This window comes from Chrysochloris asiatica, unplaced genomic scaffold (assembly GCF_000296735.1).
Source record: "Chrysochloris asiatica unplaced genomic scaffold, ChrAsi1.0 scaffold00097, whole genome shotgun sequence".
Lineage (NCBI taxonomy): Eukaryota > Metazoa > Chordata > Mammalia > Afrosoricida > Chrysochloridae > Chrysochloris > Chrysochloris asiatica.
The window spans coordinates 4494138-4516673 of NW_006408615.1; the positions used below are offsets into that span (position 1 = coordinate 4494138).

Here is a 22536-nt window from a genome sequence, read left to right on the forward strand (position 1 = left end):
ACAAACTCAGCAGTGTATCAACCGAGGGAGGGGCAAGACCAGGCAGCCCCTTTTCCGCAGTGCTCCCTCCCCCCCCACAGCGTTCCCTCAGCTAAGGCTTGGGGGCGCTGCAGCTCTCAGCTGGGACTGTCTCCATCCGGGCAGGGGCAGGCCTCCTACTGTCCTTCACATGGGTCTCTGAGGGACCCCGAATGTGCATCCGAGTGCTCCTGGTGCTGGGGGGTGCAGCACCGATCTGCAGACCCCAACCCCAAGGGGAGACGTTAGATACAGGCAGCACATGACAACCAAGGTCCAGGGGGTTATTGCCAAAGATCACGAGGGCTCCGATGTGTCTCCCCACTCCGTGGTATCAGGGATCAGATACTAGCTGTCCACACCCGCGGCGGCTGCCGCTGTGATCTTGGTGTACTGGCTGAAGATGGCGTCGAACGCCTCGTCACGATGCACCATGGCCCCGAACACCAGCGGCTGGCGGGACAGAGGCCTAGTGAGCTGCCACCACTTGGACCCCAGAGCAGAACACCAGACCCCTACTCCCAGCATTCTCCCTGGTCCCAAAAGGGCACGTCTCCCAGACTCAAATCCTGATGGTTCTGCGAGAGCCTGCTGCCATGGGGAGTCCCGAGACCCTCCCCGAACGCCCCCCACCCCCACCACTGCCCACTCTCGAGGCGGGCACTTACTTTCTGGGTGGAAGGGGTTGACACTGCGATCCCCATGCCCGATCCCGGCAGGACAGAGAGGACCTTGTACTGAAAGGGGTGGGCACACGTCACCAGGGGCCGTTCTGGGATAGGCTGAAGCCCCACCCCCATCCTGGACAGCCAACCCCTCCACCACTCACCCAGCAGGGAGTCCCAGGTGGGGGTGGGGGAGAGCATCTCAGGGTCCACGCCCAGGATTGTCAACAAGGGACACCTGTTCCTACTGCCCAGCCCCACGGGCAGGCTGGGTCCCCCTGTCTTCAGCCTCACTCCCGCCTCCTCTCTGGAAGGAGACCTGCCGAGTCTATGGCTGGGGCCCACTCCAGCAGGGACCTGCACCTGGTCCACAACCCTTGGGGCTTGGGAGGAGTTGGGTGGGTCCACCTACCTGTGTGAGACTGACCATCTGTGTAAGAGGACAGAGGGCACCCAGATGGCAGAAGGCCACCCCCGCCCCAGCTCATAGGTGTACCATGGAGGCAGTAAGGTCCTCACAGAGCCAGTCCCTGCTCTGTCTGGGGGTCAGAGGACACCTGTACCCAACCCCAGCGCCAAGCCAGGCTACACACAAGCCAAGGTGTGCCTGGGCCGGATGTGCGACATTCGGGGCATCTCGGTAAGGACGACAGCACCACCGCCCACCTGGGTGAGAGCCCACCTCAGCGTGAGCCCACCTGGGTGAGAGCCCACCTTGTGTACTAGAAACACAGCCTGCCACCCCCTACCCCGCCGGGAGGCTTCATGAAGGAATGGTTGTCAGTCCCACCCTGGCTGCGTTGTGGGCCATTGGGTCTGTACATCCTGGCTCCCCACTGGCCCAGCTATGTTGGGGGCAGCCAGCAGATTCACAAGCTCAGATAGAGAACAGGGGTCTGGGTACACCCCTCAGGGAGGTGGTCCTGGCAAAGGCTTGGGCAGTGCCACGGCGTCTCCAGAACCCCCAACAGTCCAGCTAAGCCCCCACCCTCAGGCCCCAGGGGCCTCTGTCTGGACCTCATGGGAGGAGGGAATGGGCGGCTGCGGTGGGGGTGTCCACCCACCTTCTGGATGTCTGTGATGTCCATCAGCTTGATGACCTTGTTTCGCTTCGAGGACCCAGATTTGGAACTCTCGAAACACAGGTAGCTGGCCAGGGGAGCAGACAGGTGTCATGGGGTGGCAGGGGAGGGGCTCCCATACACATCCAGCCCCTCTACTCGGCCCACCCCACAAGGGACTCAGCTGTGGCTTTGCTGATTCACAAATGAGTCAGAGCCAAGATTCAGGTTCCGGGAGGAGATGCCATAACCCGGGGGGGTAGGGACACAGAGACTAGGCGAACCCCTGGGCAGCTGCAGTGAGAGCGGAGGAGAGGCCAAGGACCCCAGAAGGCTGAGAACAGCCCCCAACCCCCTCTCCTTGACCCCACATTGGGGTGTTTAGAAAGGGCAGCTGTCCAGAGCTGCTGCACCCCAATACACAGTAAGGGCAGCCCCATCCTGCAGCAGATGCCTCACTCCTCATGGGCACCCCAGACCAGACCAGCTTCAGGTTCAGAAAATGTTGGCACAGAGCATGTTTGGGTTCGAGGTGGAACTCACCCAGAAGCTGGGATTTGCAGCATGAAGGGGCAGGTTCTCAGCAGGAGCTCCCCGACCCAGTCCCCATCAGACAGCCCACCTACCACCTGGTCCTGGGTGTTTGGGCAGCTGCTTGAAGCCCCCTTGGGCCTCTCCAGCACTCTCTCCTTGCCTGACCGTCTGGCCTACTTACTTCTCCGTCACGTACAGGACGCCATTCCGGATGTAGTCCGTGGGCATCTTTCGGTCCCTGTTGATCAGACAGCACCGCCACCCGCTCTCACACACTGGGGGGACGGAGGGGACATCACTGTGCATTAGAGAGGACCCCTCACTGAAAGTCCCCCATAGTACCACCCCCTCTCACACACTGGGAGGCGGACACTGTCGTGTGTTAGAAAGGACCCCTCACTGAGAGCCCCCAAGCTCCCAATCACACCACTGACTCAGAGCCCAGAACATGGCAGGGCCTCTGATCCCCTTGAGTGCATGCTGGGGCCTGGCCACTGTATAGACAGTGATCAGTGTGTATGGGGTTCTCTGGGCTGTGGTCAGTGTCTAACAGGGGTCCTCAGGAAGTGGTCAGTGTCTAGTAAGGGTCCCTGGGCTGCGGTCAGTGTGTGGTGGTGGGTGGGGGTCTCTGACTGTGGTCAGTGTCTGGTCACAGCAAACACACACCTGCCAGTGGCCGCTCGTTCTCCGTCAAGTTGAAGATCTCATGGAAGTTGCCCTTCTTGGTGCCGTGGAAACGGCTGGAATCTTCGTCTCGGCCCAAGCCGGCTGGGGCACTGGTCACACAGCTTCGCGAGGAGGTGGTCTGGACCTGTGGGCAGCAGAGGACTGGGTCAGGCTCCGAGGAGGAGCAGCTGGCCACACGGCAAGCGGGGAGTAGACAGAGGACTGCAGCCTTGGCCGGGTTGGGTGAGGCTCCCTGACAAGCCTGCCAGTGCCCGGCTCAAGTGGCAGCCACTTTCCTGATGCACCGGGGGCACCCTCACTGCCCTAAAATCTCCTCTAGACCACCCCCACCACAGGGCTGAGCTGGGTCTGCATTCCGGCACATGCCACCAAGGCCAGCTGCTGCTCAAAGTGTGTCCAACACAAGACATTCAAATGGACACCACAGAGGCCCAAATAGATGTGGCCAGGGTACACTAGGCATGCGCGGGTCACAAAACAAGAGAATAAGGGTCCATGTGACACTTTTCAAGCACGGGATCATGGCTACCTTGGCCCACACTTCCAGTATTTTCTCCTGCTGTGCTCGGGCACACCACCTTAGTAAAGGCAGCCTCCATCAGGAAGTCAACCCTAATCCTTCCCACCCCCGGTGGTCTCCTGAGAAAGGCCACCCTAAAGCCAAGCTGGGCCGTCATGCCCACCCTGCGACGTGAGAGGAGACTCCAGCCTCGGGGGCGGCTGAAGGGACCTGGGCTTGGAGTCAGCCTGGCTCAAACCCACCAGTCACCTCAAGGTAGAAAGAGGAGGCTGACTGCTCCCCTAAAGATGTACCATCTCGGAAACCCCACACAGGGAGCGGGGCTCCGGCTCAGAACCCACTGGACAGCAGCAAGTCTCACCTGGCTCACCGATTCGGGAAAGCCTCAGCTCCCAGGTGGCTCCCAGGGGCTGCAGACCTCCCAGTTCCCAGGGACCTCACCCCCAGGGGGCTCGGTGCTTACCCGGCGGGACACGGTGGCGCTGGCTCGCTCTTTGAGCTGGGGGTCCGTGGGGAGGCCCCTCCAGATGATGTAGGGCGTGTCGTACTTGGCTCGGAGCCTCGGGCAGCGTTTAAAGATGAAGTCGATGAGGAAGAACTTGACCCCAGCATAGAGCCCTGAGGGGGGAGACAAGCCCTTCCACCTGGACCTCTCACCACAGTGAGCCCCCCTCGAGGAGAGAGGCCCCCACAAGGCAAGAAGGGGCTGAGGTGAGCCACCTAGCTGGGGGGGAGGGTGAAGGGAGCAAAAAGAGAAAGCAGCCTGGGGCGGGGGGGTAGGGGGGCTGGTCTGCATTTATTTTCTCAAACCTGGAGGGGAGCCCCGTAAGGTTTCTGAGTCGGACAACTGGACAGCACTTAACAACAACAATAACAAACACACTCAGCTGCTGACAGCAAGTCTGGAGGTTCCTTCTGAAGACCCCGACACACACGGGGGCGCCCCCTGAACCACAATCTGCCCTGGTTTAGCCGCCTAACAACAGGCCACGAGGCTCAGCAGGAAGCGGGGGGCAGCGCCTTCCTTACCCATGGCGAGCCCCACCAGGCGGTAGGGGAGGAAGCAGGAGGCGAGGAAGATGGCCCACAGGGCGACATACAGCTTCTGCGTGATCTCGGGCTGCACCCACATGAACAGGCTGCAGGGGAGAGAGGTGCTCAGCAGACGGGGACCCCACCACCCCTCACCACCCCCAGGCGGGGCTCTGACTCACTTCTTGATTTTCTCCAGGATGTCGGCCATCTTGCCAAAGAGGTTCTGGGCAGAGAAGAGACCGTGAGCAGAGTACGTGCAAGGGCCCCAACATGACCACTAAGGGCCCCCCAAGCCTGCTCAGCCTCACGGGCAGGGAGGAGATGGTGGGTCTGGATGGTGTGCTGATAACCAGCAAAGATAGCCCAGGATGCTGTCTGAATCAGGGTATGCCCCCCCGAAACCAGAGCTGGGGTGGATGTTGGAAGTGGGCTTCCCCACCTGTGAAGGACCCCCTACCACACACAGACACAGGAACTCGGCTGTTAATCAGCCGACGGCAGCTGTTGGCCAGGAGTTTGGGGCACTCGGGGCCCAGAGGAGCCCACCACAGAGCACCCCATGGCCGGCCGGGGGCTCTACCTGGGCCTTCTGGGCCACGTCCAGCACCAACTGGAATTTCTCAGACACTGTCAGATCCTCTTTGGGCGGTTCCTTCACAGGGAGAAAGAATTGTCACTGAAGGTTAACGTCAAAACATGGCCTCACATAGACAGGCAAGGCTGCCCCTTAGGATGGGCTCACAGCTTAGGTGGTGGACCCCCTCCGCCTCTACCACCCCACTCGCAGTCGAGAAGGTGGGAGGTGGTCTCATGGGCAGAGCAGAGGTCCTGACTCAGAGATCCTTTACAAAGTTTCTGGGTAGAGGCAACCTCAGCCCCTGTAGCCCCACTTTACAGGTAGGGAAACCGAGGCCTATATAGAGGTGCCTAGACCCTGCCAGAGCTTCTGGGTTGGCAGCTGGTCTCTTTCCCTGCCTCCATGTCTAGCAGAGCAGGGATCCCAGGGGGTCTCCACATGCTCCCACCCAGGGCCCTCTGGGAACCGCCAAGCCTTTCTGCACAGTGGCTGCCCTGGGGACACCCCGCCCCCTGCTGGACTCACCACGGCTTCAGACACGTCAGGCACAATGCTCCACTGAATCCTCCAACCCCTGCAAAAAACGAGCCAAAAACGTGCCCAACCTGTGCTCCCAGCTGAAGCAAGGGGTACCCCAGGGGGGACACAGAGCGAGCCTCCAGGGCCCCTCCCCACTCCTGGGAATGGAGCATCCAGCTCCCACCCCCTCCCCTCTGCCAGGCCCTGGGCAGGGTGGGGGGAGGGAGGCATTTCAATATAGATTCAGGATTCACTGAAAGCTAGCAGCCCTCTGCTGTGGGCCCTGCTGACTCCTTCCGGAGCACTGAGGTGTGTGGGAGCTTACATTCTACAGAACTTGGTTTGTGGAAGGCTGCTCCTAGCTCTATTTGTACTCTCTCTGACACTAACCAACAAGGTGGCATTTTGTCCTCAGGGTGTGTGTGAGTGAAACACCCAGAACCCCTGGGGAGCCTGGAGGGGGCAATTTTGCTCTCAAGCTGGTACTAAGAATCAGAGAACTCACCTGGGATACCTGCAGGATATCTAAAGTTAGGGTCCTGGTGGCCATGGTCCAGCACCACATGGGTATGAGTTGTACCCTAACCACCATGTAGCCTGGTGGTCCAAGCCCCAGGACCAATCCTGGACATTTTTATGTCTGCAATTGCGGCGTACATACGTATCCTCATCAGCCCTTTCCCGGCTTCTGCAGTACTGCCTGGGATCCTGATGGGATTATGATTTTTCACTATGTCTCCCACCCTATCCCCTATAACTAGCCCCAGGGCAGGACTCTGCGGACTCCACTTGGGCCTCTGCACTGTGTTGCTCCTGGTTTCCCGCATTCGGGATGACTGTCTTTGTCCCATTCATGGCTTAATAAAAGGTTCTCATGGTGTTGTAGGGAATTGAGCTGCTAACCAAAAGGTTCATAGTTCAAACCCACTAGCCACTCCTCAAGAGAAAAAAGAGGCTGTCTGCTCTCAGAAAGAGGAATAGTCTTGGTAACTCGATACTGGGTTGTTACGAGTTAGAATCAACTTTCATAGCGATGAAAGTTTTTTTTGGAGGGGGTTATAGAATGTGCCTGAATTTGGGGTCTTTTTTCTCCCTTGTTGATATTAAGTATCATCACATCGGTTCTGACGTATAGTGACCTTGTATAGGGTCTCTGAGGAGCGGCTGGTGGGTCTGAACTGCTGAGTCTGTGGTCAGAAGTCCAGTGCTGACCCTCCAGTGTCACAGCAAGAGTTCAAGTGTAGTATGTTATTAAGTGCCAGAGAGTCGTTCCAACTCATAGCCACCCTCAGTGGCATTTCCAAGGAGCGGCTGCTGGGTTTGGACAGCCACCTTGCAGTTTCAAACCTAACTAGCAGTCTAGTGCTTATCCTACAAGTGCCACACCAGGGCTCCCCTAGCATCAGTGTAAACGAGTTACGGAAAGACTCAGAAAAGCCAGTGTGTACACAGGTGAAATCTGGAAAGGCTAGGTGAAAAGGTGCAGTGCGGGGGTGCCCCCTTCAGGCTTCAGGGCAGAAGTTCATCCTGCCCTACGGCCGCCGGCCCCACGCAGCCTGGGGAACATGACCCTGACTGGCGGGCTGGTTCCCGTGGAGCCCTGCCACGCCCACTCCAGGATCGGAGCACAAATGAAGGGCAGAACAACACTGATTCCACAACCAGCCAATGTGCTCATCCTGGGCCTCAGCCTCCTATTGCTCCTCCCACCACGGGTAACTTCCGGGGACCAATCAGCACACAGCCTCGGCTACTGTATCGGCCCGCCCACTGGGCCTGGGCGTGGGGAGCGCCTCAGTCCAATCACAGCCTGGTTTGGGGAGCAGATACGAGCAAGGGAAGCTGAAAGGCTAAGTGCATCTCCGCTTGGACTGTGGGACCAGTGGAGGCCTTAAAGGGGCCTGCTTCACCAAACCAGGTGGGCGTGAGCCCCCTCTCCCCTCCGACCCCAATGTCAGTGCTGCTTAAGAGCCTGCTCAGCACCCCTCAAGCCACGTGTCTACAGGGACACAGGGAGATGCCGCAGTGAGCACCCCCCCCCCCCCATTTCCTTACCTGGCGATGAGGAAGTTGAGAGATAACCGCAGGATCGCCAGAAATAGGAACATGGGGATGGCCCAGCCATGCCACACGGCGTTCATGTACACCTGTGGACAGGCGGCATGGCCAGTCACCTGGACACTCACGGTCACGCCCCCTCCCTCTCCCTCACCAGCAGCGTTCCTGTCTACCCTCCCTCCCTGGGACGTGCTGAGAGGGCCTGGTCCCCAGGGCTCTGAGGTGACTCAGGCAGGATGGGGGCATCGGAGCAAGAGCTACATCCTTGGTTAGGGCTACGGGAGAGAGGGCACATTGCAGGACAGGCGGGAGGCTGGACATCTGTGGGAGCAGCTACTGGGCCTGGACCCGGTCAGCCAGAGGCGGCCACTGTACACGGGGTCCACTCGGGTGTCCTGGCTCAGCCCACTTGGGAGTCACGGTCCAGTTCACACTAGGGTCCCCACCCAGCACACTCGGGGGTCCTGGTCCAGCTGACTCAGGGGTCTGTGTCCTGCCCCCATGAGGTTCCTGCTGACCCCATATGGCTCCCATCCACCAGAGCACAGGTGCTTCCAGGACCTGGTGAGGTGAGCCAGGCGGCTGCCCATGGGCCCCTCCCCCAAGTCCCGCCTGTCCCCACACAAAGTTCCAACACATGGTGGGCGTGGGCACCATGAAGAGGGCAGAACCAGGGGAGAGGAGTCTGTGGGCCCAGGCCAGTCTCTGTGTGCTTCATTCCCCCAAACAGAGACAGGGTCCCCTGGGAAAGCACCCCCCCCCCCCGGGCACAGCACTCACAATGAAGGCAATGGCGGATGTGTAGATGGAATACCAGTCAGACAAGGCCGAGAGGTTCTTCACAAAGTTGGTGACGGGCTTGGCCCCACGCTCTGAGGAGTAACAGTCGTGGCTGCAGTCACCCTGTCAGCCACTGCTGCGGTGTTACCCCCCTCCCCCAGGTCAGTCTGGACCCACATGCACAACATGGCGCCAGACAAGCAATGCTCCCAGTCCGCCTGTGCCAACCGCATGCTCCTGTGGCTACCCCAGTGTGGTCGTGTGGGGACAGCCCCCAGTAGCCAACAATCAGCAGCACCCACCGAGGTTAACAGCTGGCCAGGGGGAGAAAGGGCGCCCGGGGGCCAGACATGCGTGGGGGAGTGCCTCTTGCACCCCCAGGACCTGGGAGACATCTGACAAGTGAGCTGGAAAAAGCAGCGACTCTACCACTGAAATCAAGACTCAGGAGGGAGAACCCAGCTCTGCCCGCTCACAGCCCCTTCACATGGTGGGCCAGGGACATACTTGGTAAGCATGGGAGGAGTCTCTTTTGGAAGTGTATCAGGTTGGCTGGTGACAAGTGCCCCCCGCCCCCCACACACACACAGACAGAAGATACCGTGCGCAGTACAAACAGGCAGACAGTGCATGGCCTTACTCAGTCTCCTCATGTTCTCGGTTAACCTAGGGGAGGAAAGAGGGGCATGGGGTTAGTCACTACCACCTCTGTGTACCCTAGTGCCCATGCTGCAACCCCAGGCATGGGGGGCAAGGGAGGATGTACTGGGTGCACCACCCCCACCCTGTGCACAGGACCACCACACGATGAAACCCAATGTTGGGACATTACACCATCCACCATAAGGACTGAGTCCTACAAGAACTGGCCCATGCCAGCATGGGAGCCTCTCTCCCCGGCACACAGCTGCCCGCCCTGCAGAGTTGTGGGGGGTCCTACCTCCTGGCACTGAGGGGTTCTTCTGCCTCCACAGTGCTCTCCTCAGGCTGGAAACGGAAGTTCTCCACGTACTCCCCAAACCTCTCATAAAACCACTTCTGGAGACGAGCACACAGCCCCTGGGCCCGGCGGTCTGTGGGGACAGTCGGAGTCATGGTGAGGGTCCCAACAGGGTCTGCCTCTCCTCAGACTAGAGCCAGGTAGCTCCGACCCCATGTCAGCCCACTGAGCTCCTTGAGCAGAAGGAGACACTCACAGCGTGCCTACTACCCAGGGGTGGGTAGGTGGCTTCCCTACAAAACTGGAACATTCACCATCCACACTGGACCCCTCAAGCTGTGTGGTGGTGGTGGTGGGGGTTCAATCCAGCAACTAAGACAGGAACAGGGGCACAACCTGCCTGAATGTCTGGGCTTTGCACACCAGAGCCCCTCCCTTCATGGGGCTGTCCCCAGCATTGCCCAGCCCCTCTGAGGTCCACCCATTGCATCTCCTCTCTGTCCCGTACACCTCTGGGAATGGCCGGTGAACCTACTGGGACCTGTATCCTGTCAGGGGACAAGTTCTGGAGAGTGAAGCCAACAGGTCTGGGTGAGCCCACAGGCTCACAGAGCAACACCAAGAGTGCAGAAACCTCCAGGCAAGCATGCAACGATGAGGCCACAGGGAGAAGAGGGGTATTGGGGTGTGGTTTCTCTGTACTGTCTGTAAACCTGCAACTATGCTAAAAATAAGTAAGCACTTACACATAACTATAATAACAGAAAACTTCTGACAACAACCCAGATCACAGACTCCAGGATCCTGGCCAAGTTGAGCCCTGTTGGGAAATCACCCATAGGGGGCGCTGTCTGACCAGAGTTACAAAGCGCGGATTCTGGGGAAAAGGGGAAATCAAGGCCAAGGGTGAGTGAGGGGTGTGGATCAGGGATCCCAGGCTCAGGGGCAGTCAGAGCCCCAGTCCCGGAGAAGGAACCAGAGCTGTGAAGGAGAGAGGCAGTCTGGGGATGAAGACCCCCAGCCCCCAGGGGTCTGCCTCTGGTCCCCTAAATAAAGCATTGAGGTGACGCCAAGTTAAGGTTCTGTTGTTCGTTGGTACTGGGTGCCCTCAAGTTGGTTCCAATTCAATGTCCCTATTTGAGTTATGGTGTTGGAGGAGAATATTGAAAGTGCTATGGACTGTCAAAAGAACCAACAGATCTGTGTTGGATAAAGTGCAGCCAGAGTGCTCCTTGGAGGCCAGGATGGCCAGACTTCATCTCTCATACTTCAGACATATTGTCAGGAGGGACCAGTCATTGGAGAAGGGTAGGGTGGTGGTGGTGGTTCTGTGCCGTGGAGCCGGTTCTGACTCACACACACCCTGCACAGGGTTTCCGAGGCTGTAAATCTTTATGAGAGCAGAAAGCCTCATCTTTCTCCCGCGGAACAGCTGGTAGTTTCGAACTGCCGACCTTGAGGTTAGCAGTCCCGATTCGTAGCCACTATGCTACCAGACATCAGGATGAGAGGGTGATAAAGTTTCTTAGTGGAAGGTTGACAGGGTTACAAAGTTACTTAGTTTAACAGTCTAGAGTGTTACAAAGACTCTTGGTTTACAGAAAGTCTTCCTTGAGGGTGCGGAGTGGCAATAGTTTCTAAGTGGAAAGAAGTAGATGGGGTGGACAAGCTTGGTCTATAAAGGGCCCAAGAGGAAACACTGTCCCTAGCCTTCGTTGCAGCTACTCAATCAACTGTGCCCTTTATACATGGCCCCAAAGCAACCACAGACAATGGGTAAGCAAGTGGGCATGGCTGGGTGCCCATAAAACATTTACAGACACTGACATTTGAAATTCATATAATGTTCACATACCAAAAATAGCCTTCTTCTTTTGCATTTTCCTCACCATTTAAAAACTAAGAAAACACATGGTGGGGCTGCAGTTTGGCACATCCCCCAGGTCTAGGCATGTGAGGCTGTTACCAGGTCTACCTCACTCCCAATTCACACACACACACACACACACACACACACACACACACACCTCTTCCTCTACTGGACCAGCAGGCTCGCCGACAGTGCCCTGGGGAACTAAAAAACCCTAGCAAGCTTTTCCCTGTACCCACCTTCCTATGGCCCAAACCTCCCAGGGCATGGTGGGGGCCAGCCATTTCTCAGGGTAGGGGGTGGAAAGCGGACACTTGGCATCCCTCCTACCCCCACTACACACCATGTCCCCCACTACCATAGCTGTCAGAACGTGCACTGGACAGGACGACACGGGCCAGGACCTGTCCATCACCCTCGTCCATCACGGGCAGGAAGTGACCCATAGCCCAGTGAGCTGGTTTGCTGCCCTGGGGTCTCGTGCTGACTGTCCAGCTTCTCAAGGAAAGAACTCCAGGTCTAAGTCTGGGCTGGGGGCCCGAGAGGTGAGGTCTACCTGCAGGACATGCCACCAACCCTCTGCCTGAGCCTGGCTTCTCTCTGTCCAGTACCCAGCCCCCAGAAAGTTCCAGAGCCAGGTTCAGTCAGTGGGTGTCTTGCCTGACCTGGGAGAGGTGAACCCTCACAGGCCTCAGTTTCCCATCTGTACACAGGGCTGGGGCTCTCACGATGAGCTCAGCGCCCCCATTCAGCTTTGAGCTCTGAGAGGGCACACAGAGAGGTCTCAGGAACTGCCTGCCTGTGGGGGCGGGCACCCTGAGCAGGACTCCTCCTCAGGGTCCCCTCATCTCCCCATCTGATGCAGCGACTGCTAACAGGATGCAGAGTAAGAGAGCGAACGAACAGGAGGTCAGGATGGGGAGAAAAGAAGAAAGGAGCCTGCCCTTGACCCAGGGTCACTGCCCAAACAGTCCCCTCTGACAACCACCAGGCCGCCAAGCCAACATGGGGACTCCCAGGAGAGGATGTGGTCACGTGTCGGGTGAATGGCTTCCGTGTGCTGATGAGTCATCAGTTTGCAGTAGAGACAATGACTCAGTTCTCACAGGAGAAGATTTGCAGCCATGCACGGGGAGCCCGGGACTCCCTCCCAGCCCCGCCGAACCCTGCTGGACTCACCTGCTCCTCCGTTGCTGGCCTGCACCTGCCCTCTGGGAGGCTGTTGGGCCAACTGCTCCTCGGATCTTAGGGAGAAGGGAGAAGAGGCAAGTCGCCCATTAGTACAAAAGGTTCAGTGGGAACTGCGCCCAGAACAGTGCTCCAGTGAACCAGGGTCCCCTGGGTCCTGAGACCCTTCATATTCAGTCACTGGTTACCACGGTGGCAGGGCAGGCACAGATGGTGTGTCCGGATAACTGAACCAGCATTACTGTGGCTACCGTCTGTTGAATCCATTCTGACCCCACGTGTGCAGAGCAGAACTGGGCTCCACAGGGTTTTCAAAGGCCATGAACTTTCAAAGCTAGACGGCCAGGCCAGTCTTCCAAAGTACCTCTGGGTGGGTTCAGCTAGAGGTTGGACACCAAGCCGTGGGCACCACCCAAGGGCTCGAGCTGAGCAGAGAGTCTCATAAATAAATATACACCTCGTTTCTTCTTTCTTTACCCTCAAGCTCAGCTAAGCCGCTATTCTATTACTAATTGTTGTTGTTATTGGTTGTCAAATTGGCTCCGACTCAGGGCTAGTCCACACGCGGGGAATGAGATGCTGGCTAGCCAAGTGCCAGCCCTAGGGTCAGCTGTGATTGGACCATTGGGATCCATATGGTTTCTGTAGGCAGAACAAGGACTGTGGAATAGGGGTGGGGTGCTGGAGCCATATGAGACCCCAGTTCTCACATGGGCAGGCTGTCTGGGGGCGGCCCCTTGAGCAGGTCTGGGGGCTCTGAAAGACGGAAGGCTTTCCCCAGAGCATGAAAGTACTGCACCCAAGTGTTTGCTGTGAGGACGTGGCAGCCCGCCCCTGCTCCAGCCTGGGCCTCCACGGGCTGGTGGCTGCCACTGTCTGTGTGTATGTAATGACATTGCATGGGCATCACCAGGTGATTCCTCCCAGCAAGGCTGCCTGCTAGATGCAAACAGGTGCTTAGAAATGAATGCACCACCTTCGGGGACAGAAATGGGTGGAAGGCAGTGTTCCAGGCAAGAATGCTGAATCCTTCATGTCTGCCAAGCACGGGTTAATGTGGCTTCACCCCAGCAAGCTCTGTACACAGGAAGCAGACGGGTACGATGACCCTCTCTAATCAAAAAGAAGCCGGGGGGATGTTCTTGCCACCACCTCCAGTAAAGCGTGGGAGATGGATGGAGTGTCTTCGGAGCAGTAGCGAGACTGCTGACCACAGGAAGGCCAGAGATCCATCAGGGATCGAACAAACGAGCTTGAGGTGAAATGCACCTGAATTGCTTTTTATAAAACCTAAGTTTTCTTGGAGGAGTCTCTAGGTGGTGCAAACAGTTAACTAGCTACCCAAAGGCACCTCAGAAAAAAGGGCCTGAGGATCTATTTCCATAAGGCCAGCCATTAAAAACCCTATGAGCCCTATGAGTCCCGGTACACTCAATGGCAACTAGCTTGGGGTCCCTGTGTGATGAGAACTGTTAACGGCTAACAGTTCATTGGCAAGCTGAGGGGTGGAGGTTCGAGTCCATGCAGAGGTACCTCAGAAGAAAGGCCTGGCAAACTGCTCGCCCAACCATTAAAAACCCTGAGGAGGACTGTTCTGTGCTGACACACATTGGATCACCATGAGTTGGACTCGATGCCACAGCAACTGATACAGCTCATGTTCCCTGGTTCACAATCATGAGGGTTCTGGGCAGAAAGCGCTGATCCCAGCAGACTGCAGCCCCCCAGAGGATCACCAGGGCCAGTTTCATTTCCACACAGCCAGGCCCCAGGGTCGCTGGCCAGGGCTGAGTCCAGATAGTGCCCCCTGACCCTGGGCTGTGGGAAGGACACTAGGGGAGAACGCTCCAGGCGGGGCCCACTATGGAGTCTGGAGCACCCTGAATGGGCAGGGAGGGCTGGGGGCAGGGCTCAGGATGCTGGGAGGTCCAGTAGGGCCTCTGGGGCAGAAACACAGGGGCAAGAGCTGCAGGGGAGGAGGGGAGCGGTCCCCTCTCCTGGTTTGGGGCACTGTTGTGGCTCCTACTCTCTCAGTACCTACACCCCCACTTTCCCAATGAAGAAACTGAGGCACAGAAAGGCCACTTTTCCAGGTCACTCCCAATAATTACACAGGTGAATTTCAAACCTAGGAAATGGGGGTCCAGGCTCAGGACCCCTAGATCTCCCCTCAGACAGCTCCAGCACCGAGGGGTGATGCCCCCATGGTCACGGGGTGGTGGACGGGGAGAGGGCAGATGGCCAGTTCCAGAGCTTCTGGGAAGTCCGGTGGCAGCTCGGCCCCAGGAGCCACTACCTGGCCTTCAGCACCTCCTGGACCCTCTGCTCCAGCTCCTGCCGCCTCTGCCGCTCGCGCTCCAGCTCTTGACGCAGCGTCTCCGCGTTGGTCTCTTCTCGAAGCTTCCTCAGCTCCTCCTCTGAGCGGGAGAAGCAAATGCAGGTCACCACCAGGGGTCTACCGAGGACGCAGCGCTGAGACACCACATCAGGGGGTACCTGCACGAGTCTACCAAGGACACGAAGACGCTACAGCGCAAGTGACCAGCACGGGTCTACCAAGGACACGAAGACGCTACAGCGCAGGTAACCAGCATGGGTCTACCAAGGACACGAAGACGCTACAGCACAGGTGACCAGCACCGGTCTACCAAGAACATGAAGACGCTACAGCACAGGTGACCAGCACCGGTCTACCAAGGACACGAAGACGCTACAGTGCAAGTGACCAGCACCGGTCTACCAAGGACGCAGCGCTGAGACACCACATCACGGGTTACCTGCATGGGTCTACTAAGCACACGAAGACACTACAGCACAGGTGACCAGCACGGGTCTCCCAAGGACACGAAGACGCTACAGCGCAGGTGACCAGCACGGGTCTCCCAAGGACGCAGTGCTAAGCCACTGACAGAGCAGGTCCACTTTCCCACAGTCGACTGCCTGAGAAGCTTCCTTTGGCAGAAGGCTGTGCAGAGGGGGGCCAGTGACCACCTGTTCACCTACCTCCCCACCTCCACCCCCATTGTCGACCAGACAGATGGTTGCACTTGTCTCTCCTCCTTCGGGGATACACCAGCAGGGAGCAATGAGAGGGATGAAGAAGGGTGAGGGTCTCCTTACTGTGTACGGACTACCGTGTATCCCCCAGAACTGTGTGTTGGAACCACAACCCCAAGACCCAGAGATGGGTTCCAGCTGGGAGCAGGGCTTTTTCTCTGTTAGTTCCATGAGGCCACAGCAGTGTGGGGTGGCCCCAAGACCTCTCTTTGCAACAGAAGAGAGCCCCTCAGGAACAGAGCAAAAGGGGGTCCCACCAGAGAGGACAAGCGCGTGTCAGGAGACCTTCTCCGTGAGCCGACCAAGAGCCTCCTGAGGAGCCGGCGCCCTGAATCCCGACTCCCAGCCTCCTGAGCAGTGGAGTCACATGTGGTGCTTCCACTCCTAAAACCCGCCCCCGCCGAGTGAATTCTGACTCACAGCCATCCTGGTAGGCAGAGTAGAACTGCCCCAAAGGGTTCCCCAGGCTGGTGTCTTCGTGGAAGCAGACTGCTACAGCTCGGGGAGCCAGCGGGAGGATGGGGGTGGAAGGCCAATCAAGAAAGGGTGATGAAGCCTGAGGTGGGAGCCTTCTGGGGATGTCTTGGGGGCTGGGAGGGAGAGGAGCTGAGAGAAGGAGAGGAAGTAGGGAGACTCTGGGGCCAGGGAGATGGATGTGTAGAACAGCAGGGATGCGGTAAGCCCCTCATCGCAAGCCCAGCACCAAAGACCTGAGATACTGTTTTCAAAGTGGGTACTTTAGAACTACCAGCAAGCTCACTGAAAACCAAGCTCCCTGGGCCTCAGTCCTTCTCTGCTGAGGCAGAATCTCCGATGAGGTTGTGGAGCAGCTGGTGGGTTCAAACCACTGACCTTCCACACTTAGCAGCAGGGCAGTTTAACCACTGCTACTCCAGGGCTGCCGACACACAGTCAACATGTCACCACATGTCCCCACGCTGTCCCCACATCAGCACACTATCCAGAGGAAGGGGCTTGGGACACTCAAAAGCAAAGCCAAGCCTGTTTCCAGCCCCTGGACAGCACCCACACCATGCACAGGCAGGTGCCGATGGAGGGATTTGATAAGAACCATGGCGGCGGGACCAAACCACTGCTTGGTCAGAGCACAGGCCTGGTTTCTCGGGACCCAGCCCACCTCACTGCACAGCATACCTGACACCGGGCAGACAAGGAGGGGACCTGCGCAGGGAACCTCACACTCCCACCTGAAGCTTAACCCCTAACTGTTCTGTGTTTCTTCCGAGCCCCCTCCCCTCCCAGTCACTCCTGTAATGACAACAGTGACAATAGCCAACACTTGTCAGGTGTGGTTCCTGAGCACCTGGGAGCCCCAGCGGCCCACCTCACCTGCCTCAGCTACAGCGGACAGACCTCTGTGCAAGGAGTGCCAGGGAGCCCCCATCTTCCAGGAGAAGACTGGGAGACACGCTGTCCTGGGCAGGTCATCACCACAGGACAGAACATGCCCGAGCCGTCTGTGTCCCCAGCCCCCACCAGGGCCTGCTCCACCCCTGCACATCAGACCCACTGAGGCATCAGAATTCATTGTGTAACTCCACGAGCAGAGCACAGAGCCCCACCCGGCCCTTCAGCATGCACGCTACTCAGCTACCTCACGGAACGAGGCCACCTCGAGCCTCTTGCACCCCATGGCACTGCTTGGACTCCACCCAGGACACCGTCACAGTTGATGCTCTGGGAACGTGCTGGGGGACAACAAAGACAATACAGACACCCCTAGCCCAGAGCAGCTATTCCAGTGTTACAGAGCAGACGGTGTAGTGAACAGGCTGGACACTGGCCCTTGCCTGGACGGTGACTCTCAGGGAGCCCTCGTGGGCTCCTTGGTAGGTGGGACCAGTGTCCTGGATACAGGTGGTGCTACCAGAGAAAGTGGAGCCAGTGGCCTGCTTTATATTGTATGTTTGCCTATCTACAGAGTGTGCCCAGAAAACCTGATGCCCACCGGATGGCCCTGAATGCCTGTTTCTGTCACCTTGGCTCATGTGACCCACGCTGCTGGTTCTGCAACCTGCCTGGGTCTTGGTGGACCGTCACCCTGCTGCCGTCCCTGATCCAGCACCGAGTCCTGCTCTGTGCCCCGACTTGGGATTCCTGCTTTCCAGAGGGGCCAACTGACTTTCCTGGCACTACAACTTTGAACCATTTCTTGACATAAACTTCACTTTACATGTTGTAAAGTGCCATCAAGTTGGTTCTGACTCATAGCGATCCTGTATAGGGTTTCCAAGGATCCACTGACCTTGCAGTCTAGTGCACTAACCTGCGGTGCCACACCAGGACTCCTCTCTGAGATAAATACATACATACATATATATATATATATATAGGAGCTCTGTAGTGGGCTGTGAACCGCAAGGTCAGCAGTTCGAAACTACCAGCTATTCAAAGGAGAAAGATGAGGCTTTCTGCTCCCGAAAAGATTTACAGCCTCAGAAATCCTGTGAAGGGTTGCTATGAGTCAGAACCGACTCCACGGCACATAACAACAACGTATTGAGAAGTTTATATCACGAAATGATACAAACTAATAACAATATATAAAGTAGCATTGGTTTTGTTTCTCTAGAGAACCCAGCCTAAGACATAAGCTAACCTCGGAGATACCTGGGTTTGCTTCCAGACCATTACCATAAAGTGAACATCGCATTAAAGCCAGTCACATGAATTTTCTGGTTTCCCAAAGCCTATCAAAATCACGTTTACAGCACACTGCAGTCTATGAAATCTGCAACTGCATGATGAACAAGTTTGAAGCAGGGTGAGGGTGACCAGAACAGGACAGAGAGACTCGGAGCAAGTGCTGTAGGAAGGATGGTGCTGAAAGACTAGCTCGAGACAGGGTGGCCACACGCCTTCCATCTGCAAAGCACAATAAGGGGCAGTTCACTGAAATAAGGTACGCCTGCGGACACGGAGACCCACGCGGGGGCAGACAGACACCAGGTGAGAACACCATTACAAGCAAATGAATACCAAGGATGGCCGACAGATACCAGAGACTAGACCAGAGGCCACCGAAGGAACCGACATAGCCGAGACAACAATCCCTGAAGCCCCCCACGTGTGGGACATCCTGTCAGGGCAGCAGACGACTGGGGAGCCCTCGTAATGCAGTGCTTAAGCATTTGGCTAACGACAGAAAGGCTGGCTGTTTGAACCCACCGCGGGAGAAAGCTGTGGCTGTCTGCTTCCGTAATGATTTCCAGCCCCGGAGACAATCAGGCAGAGAAAGTGCTAGAACACTCAGGTTGCCTCTCTTCCTCTGGGTAACCCAGCGGCATATTCCTATTTTCCACACAATAGTAGTCCCTGTCACTTGGAACAACATTCACCTGGGGGGTTACCCAGCTCAACCCAGGGTCACGGAATCCATCCCGACTCACAGCAACGCTACAGGACACAGTAGAAGGCCCGTCCATACTACAGTGCTTCAGTCCCCAGGCCTTCTCCAGCCCTTGGGCTTGGTCCCCTACAGATCAGCATCCTCCAGGTCTGGCCCACAGAGCCGCGGGAAGACGTCCTCTCCTTCCGGTGGTACCAAGACGGCTCACTAAATAGACAATAGACGCAGCCACACCAGCAAGACTTGTGACTGTTTAACACACACACACACCCCCATTGCCGCACCCGACCTCTGAGCCAGCGGCTCCCCACAGGGCAGGAGAATCTAACTCTCTACAAAGATGGAAGTGATGATCAGACCCGGCTCCCTCTGACGGTGACATATTCAGGTCAGTGACAGCTTAGCACACAGCCGCCATGCTCCACGGGGACCCGGCTGCTACAGATCCCAGCACCCAAATGCCTCTTCGTCTCAGAGCGAGACATGCCATGGGAGGGTGGCTTTTCTGCCCAGCGGAAAGTGCTCAACTGGGAGCTCAGAAGGTCACTGTGGCCCAGCCTCCAAAGGGGGTGGATCCTCTGGGAGCCACTGTGGCCCAGATGCCCAGGCCCCTGCCTCAGGCTACCCTCGCACATATGACCAACGCAACCTCCACCCCATCACAGCCTTTTCAGTCATTCCTCAAAGTTCTGAACTCCAGACCCCAGAAACCCTGCACCGCTGTGGGTAAACAGAGCGCCTACAGCCTCAAGTCTGTTCTTCTGAGATGCTGACAAGTCAGTTCCAACTCATAGTGACCCTGTGCACCACTGAACAAAACACGGCACCATCTTCACAACTGTTGTCACGCCTGAGCCCATCGCTGCTGCCACTTGGCCAATGCATCTCGCTGGGGGTCTTCCTCTTTGTCACTGACCCTCCACTTTATCAAGTATGATGTCGTCCAGGGACCTGTGCCCCCACCCCACCCCACCCTCAGTAATATGCCCCAGATACGAGAGAAAGAGTATCTCTAGCCTTGATTCTATGGAATATTCTGATTATACTTTCTCCAGATAGATTTGTTTGTTCTAGTAGTCTATGGTATTTTCAATATTCTTTGTCAATACCATAACTCAAATGCATCAGTCTTCCTTATTCACTGTCCAACTTTCGCATGCATATGAGATTACCGAAAATACCATGCGCTTGGGTAAGGCGCACCTTAATCCTCAAACTGACATCTTTACTCTTGAACACTTTAAAGAGGTCTTATACAGCAGATTTGCCTAATGCAATAAATGCATCGTTTGATTTCTTGACTGCTGCTTCTATGGGTGTTGATGGTTGAGCCGAGCAAAATGAAGTCTTGGACAACTTCAATCTTTTCTTCGTGTACATGTTGTCTATTGGTCCAGCAGTGAGGATTTTTGGTTTCATTACATTGAGATGCAATCTATAATGAAGGCTGTGGTCTTTTATCTTCATCAGTAAGCATTTTAAGTCCTCTTCACTTTCAGCAAGCAAGGTTGTACCATCTGCATATTACAAGTTGTTAATGAGTCTTCCTCCAATTCTGATGCCACGTTTTCCTTCATAGAACCCAGCTTCTCAGATTATTTGCTCAGCATACAGGTTGAATAAGTACGGTGAAAGCATACAACCCTGGCACACACCTTTCCTAATTTTAAACCATTCGATGTTCCCTTGTTGTTACGTTCAAACAACTGCCTCTTGGTCTATGTACACGTTCCTCATAAGCACAATTAAGTGTTCCAGAAAACTCATATTTGCAATGTTGTCCATAGCTTGTCATGATCCACACGATTGAAAGCCTTTGCATAGTCAATAAAGTACAGGTAAACATCTTTCTGATAGTCTCTGCTTTCAGCCAAGATTCATCTGATGTCAGCAATGATATCCCTTGTTCCACATCATCTTCTGAATCTCTGGAAGTTCTCTGTCAATGTATGGTTGCAGCCATTTTTGCATTATCTTTAATAAAACTTTACTTGCATGGAATATCAATGACATTGTCCAATTCTTTGCACATTCCGTTGGGTCACTTTTCTTTGGAATGGGCACAAATATGGATCTCTTCCTGTCAGTTGGCCAGGTAGCTAGCTGTCTTCCAAATTTGTTGGCAGAGATGAGTGAGTGCCTCCACTGCCGCCTCACTTTGTTGAAATAATTTTTTCCCATCAATACCCAGTAACTTGTTCTGTGCCAATGCCTTCAGTGCACCTTGGACTTCTTTCTTCAGTACTACTGGCTCTTGTTCTTGATAAGGTAAAACATGGACCACTGCTTTTTGGTACAGTGATTCTATGTGTTTTTCCACCTTTTGAGGCTTTCTACATTATTCAGTTTAGCAGCCCAATACGTAACCCTCTGTGCCACCAGGGCTCCTCTTGCACACTCTCAGTGTCTTAAAAACATCCCTGGGTGGCACAAGTGGTTAGACACTCAGCTTGTAACTGAAAGGTTGGGGGTTCAAATCCACCCAGAGGTGCCTTGGCAATCTGCTTCCAAACATGTTCAAACCCGACGGAGCACAGCGGTGGAACCACACGACGGCAGCTGGTGCCGTGATGGATCAGGCGGCTGTGGTGGTTCCGTGGTAGAGCGCCCACATCCCACATGCAGCCACCACCATCTGCCCCAAGAGGCGTCTGTGCTGCCGTAATGCTGAGCTGGTGTCAGAAGTCTGCAGACAGAGATGGACGAAAAAGGCACACCTGGAGATCCAGAGCCAAAAATCAGTCCCCGAACTCTTCACCTGTGGGGTCACCACTCGTCAGGTCCACTCAACCGCAAATGTTGTGGTCTGGGGTTCTGATGGCCCCAAACACACAGCTGTGGGGGCCAGGAGTCTGGGGTTCTGATGGCCCCAAACACACAGCTGTGGGGGCCAGGAGTCTGACGAAGGTCTCGCTAGGCGAAAGCTGAGTTGTGGGCCAGACTGCTTTCTTCTGGAGGCTCCGGGAGGGCCCACTTCCTCGTCTTTTCCTCATTTTTGAGGTTACAGTTCTCGGCTCAAGCTGAGTCCCATCTCAGATCCCTGTTCACATCTCTGGCCGTGTGCCTCCTCCTCCCTCCTTCTTCAGCCCCAGGCAGTATCAGAATCACCCAGGAAATCCTAGACAGTCTCCCATCTCAGACCCTCAATCACATCTACAGAGTTTCCTTTGCCATTTATGGAATCTGGGAACTAGGATGTGGACATCTTTGAAGGACAAGATTCTGCAGACCACGCCCCTGGAGACAATAACCTGGACCAAAGGGGGTCCCAGGGGAGGGAAGCATGGCTCTCATCCTCCCACCTGGCCTGGGGGACCTTCCTGCCCCCAAGATTCTCTGGAGTCACAAAAGAATGGGAATCCCTCGTCTAGCAGGTCAGATGATCCCCAAGGACAGCAGCTCCATCCTCTGTCCACAGGGAGTTGGTGGGAGCTCAGAGTCGCATCGTGCCCATCTAGAACTATTCCACACGGTGGTGAGCCAGGCTGGTGAAACCGCACATGGTCAGCAGGCCAATGCCTAACCAACAGTACCACCACGGCTCCTCGGGCATATACCTAGGGGCCGAAACACTCAGGACGCAGCAGCAGCGTCATACCTGTGGGAACTATGTACCAGGGATGCAGGGGGAGGCTCCCACACCTGCAGGGCAGCTCT

At 56.2% G+C, this 22536-nt stretch overlaps 1 protein-coding gene across 1 annotated transcript in view; it reads right to left on the reverse strand.

Moving 5' to 3' along the window:
* Positions 1-366: 366 nt before the first annotated feature.
* GRAMD4 (GRAM domain containing 4) overlaps positions 367-22536 on the reverse strand; it is a 37709-nt gene continuing 15539 nt past the window's right edge. Inside the window, exons 3-18 of the mRNA XM_006866829.1 lie at positions 14749-14869; positions 12444-12508; positions 9395-9527; positions 9095-9120; positions 8455-8546; positions 7672-7763; positions 5623-5671; positions 5101-5172; positions 4700-4743; positions 4515-4624; positions 3949-4103; positions 2945-3089; positions 2460-2553; positions 1748-1832; positions 687-755; positions 367-471 (exon numbers count right to left, since the gene is read on the reverse strand). Of these exons, the coding sequence (XP_006866891.1) occupies positions 367-471; positions 687-755; positions 1748-1832; positions 2460-2553; positions 2945-3089; positions 3949-4103; positions 4515-4624; positions 4700-4743; positions 5101-5172; positions 5623-5671; positions 7672-7763; positions 8455-8546; positions 9095-9120; positions 9395-9527; positions 12444-12508; positions 14749-14869 (1457 nt within the window). The remainder of the gene's footprint in view (positions 472-686; positions 756-1747; positions 1833-2459; positions 2554-2944; positions 3090-3948; positions 4104-4514; positions 4625-4699; positions 4744-5100; positions 5173-5622; positions 5672-7671; positions 7764-8454; positions 8547-9094; positions 9121-9394; positions 9528-12443; positions 12509-14748; positions 14870-22536) is intronic.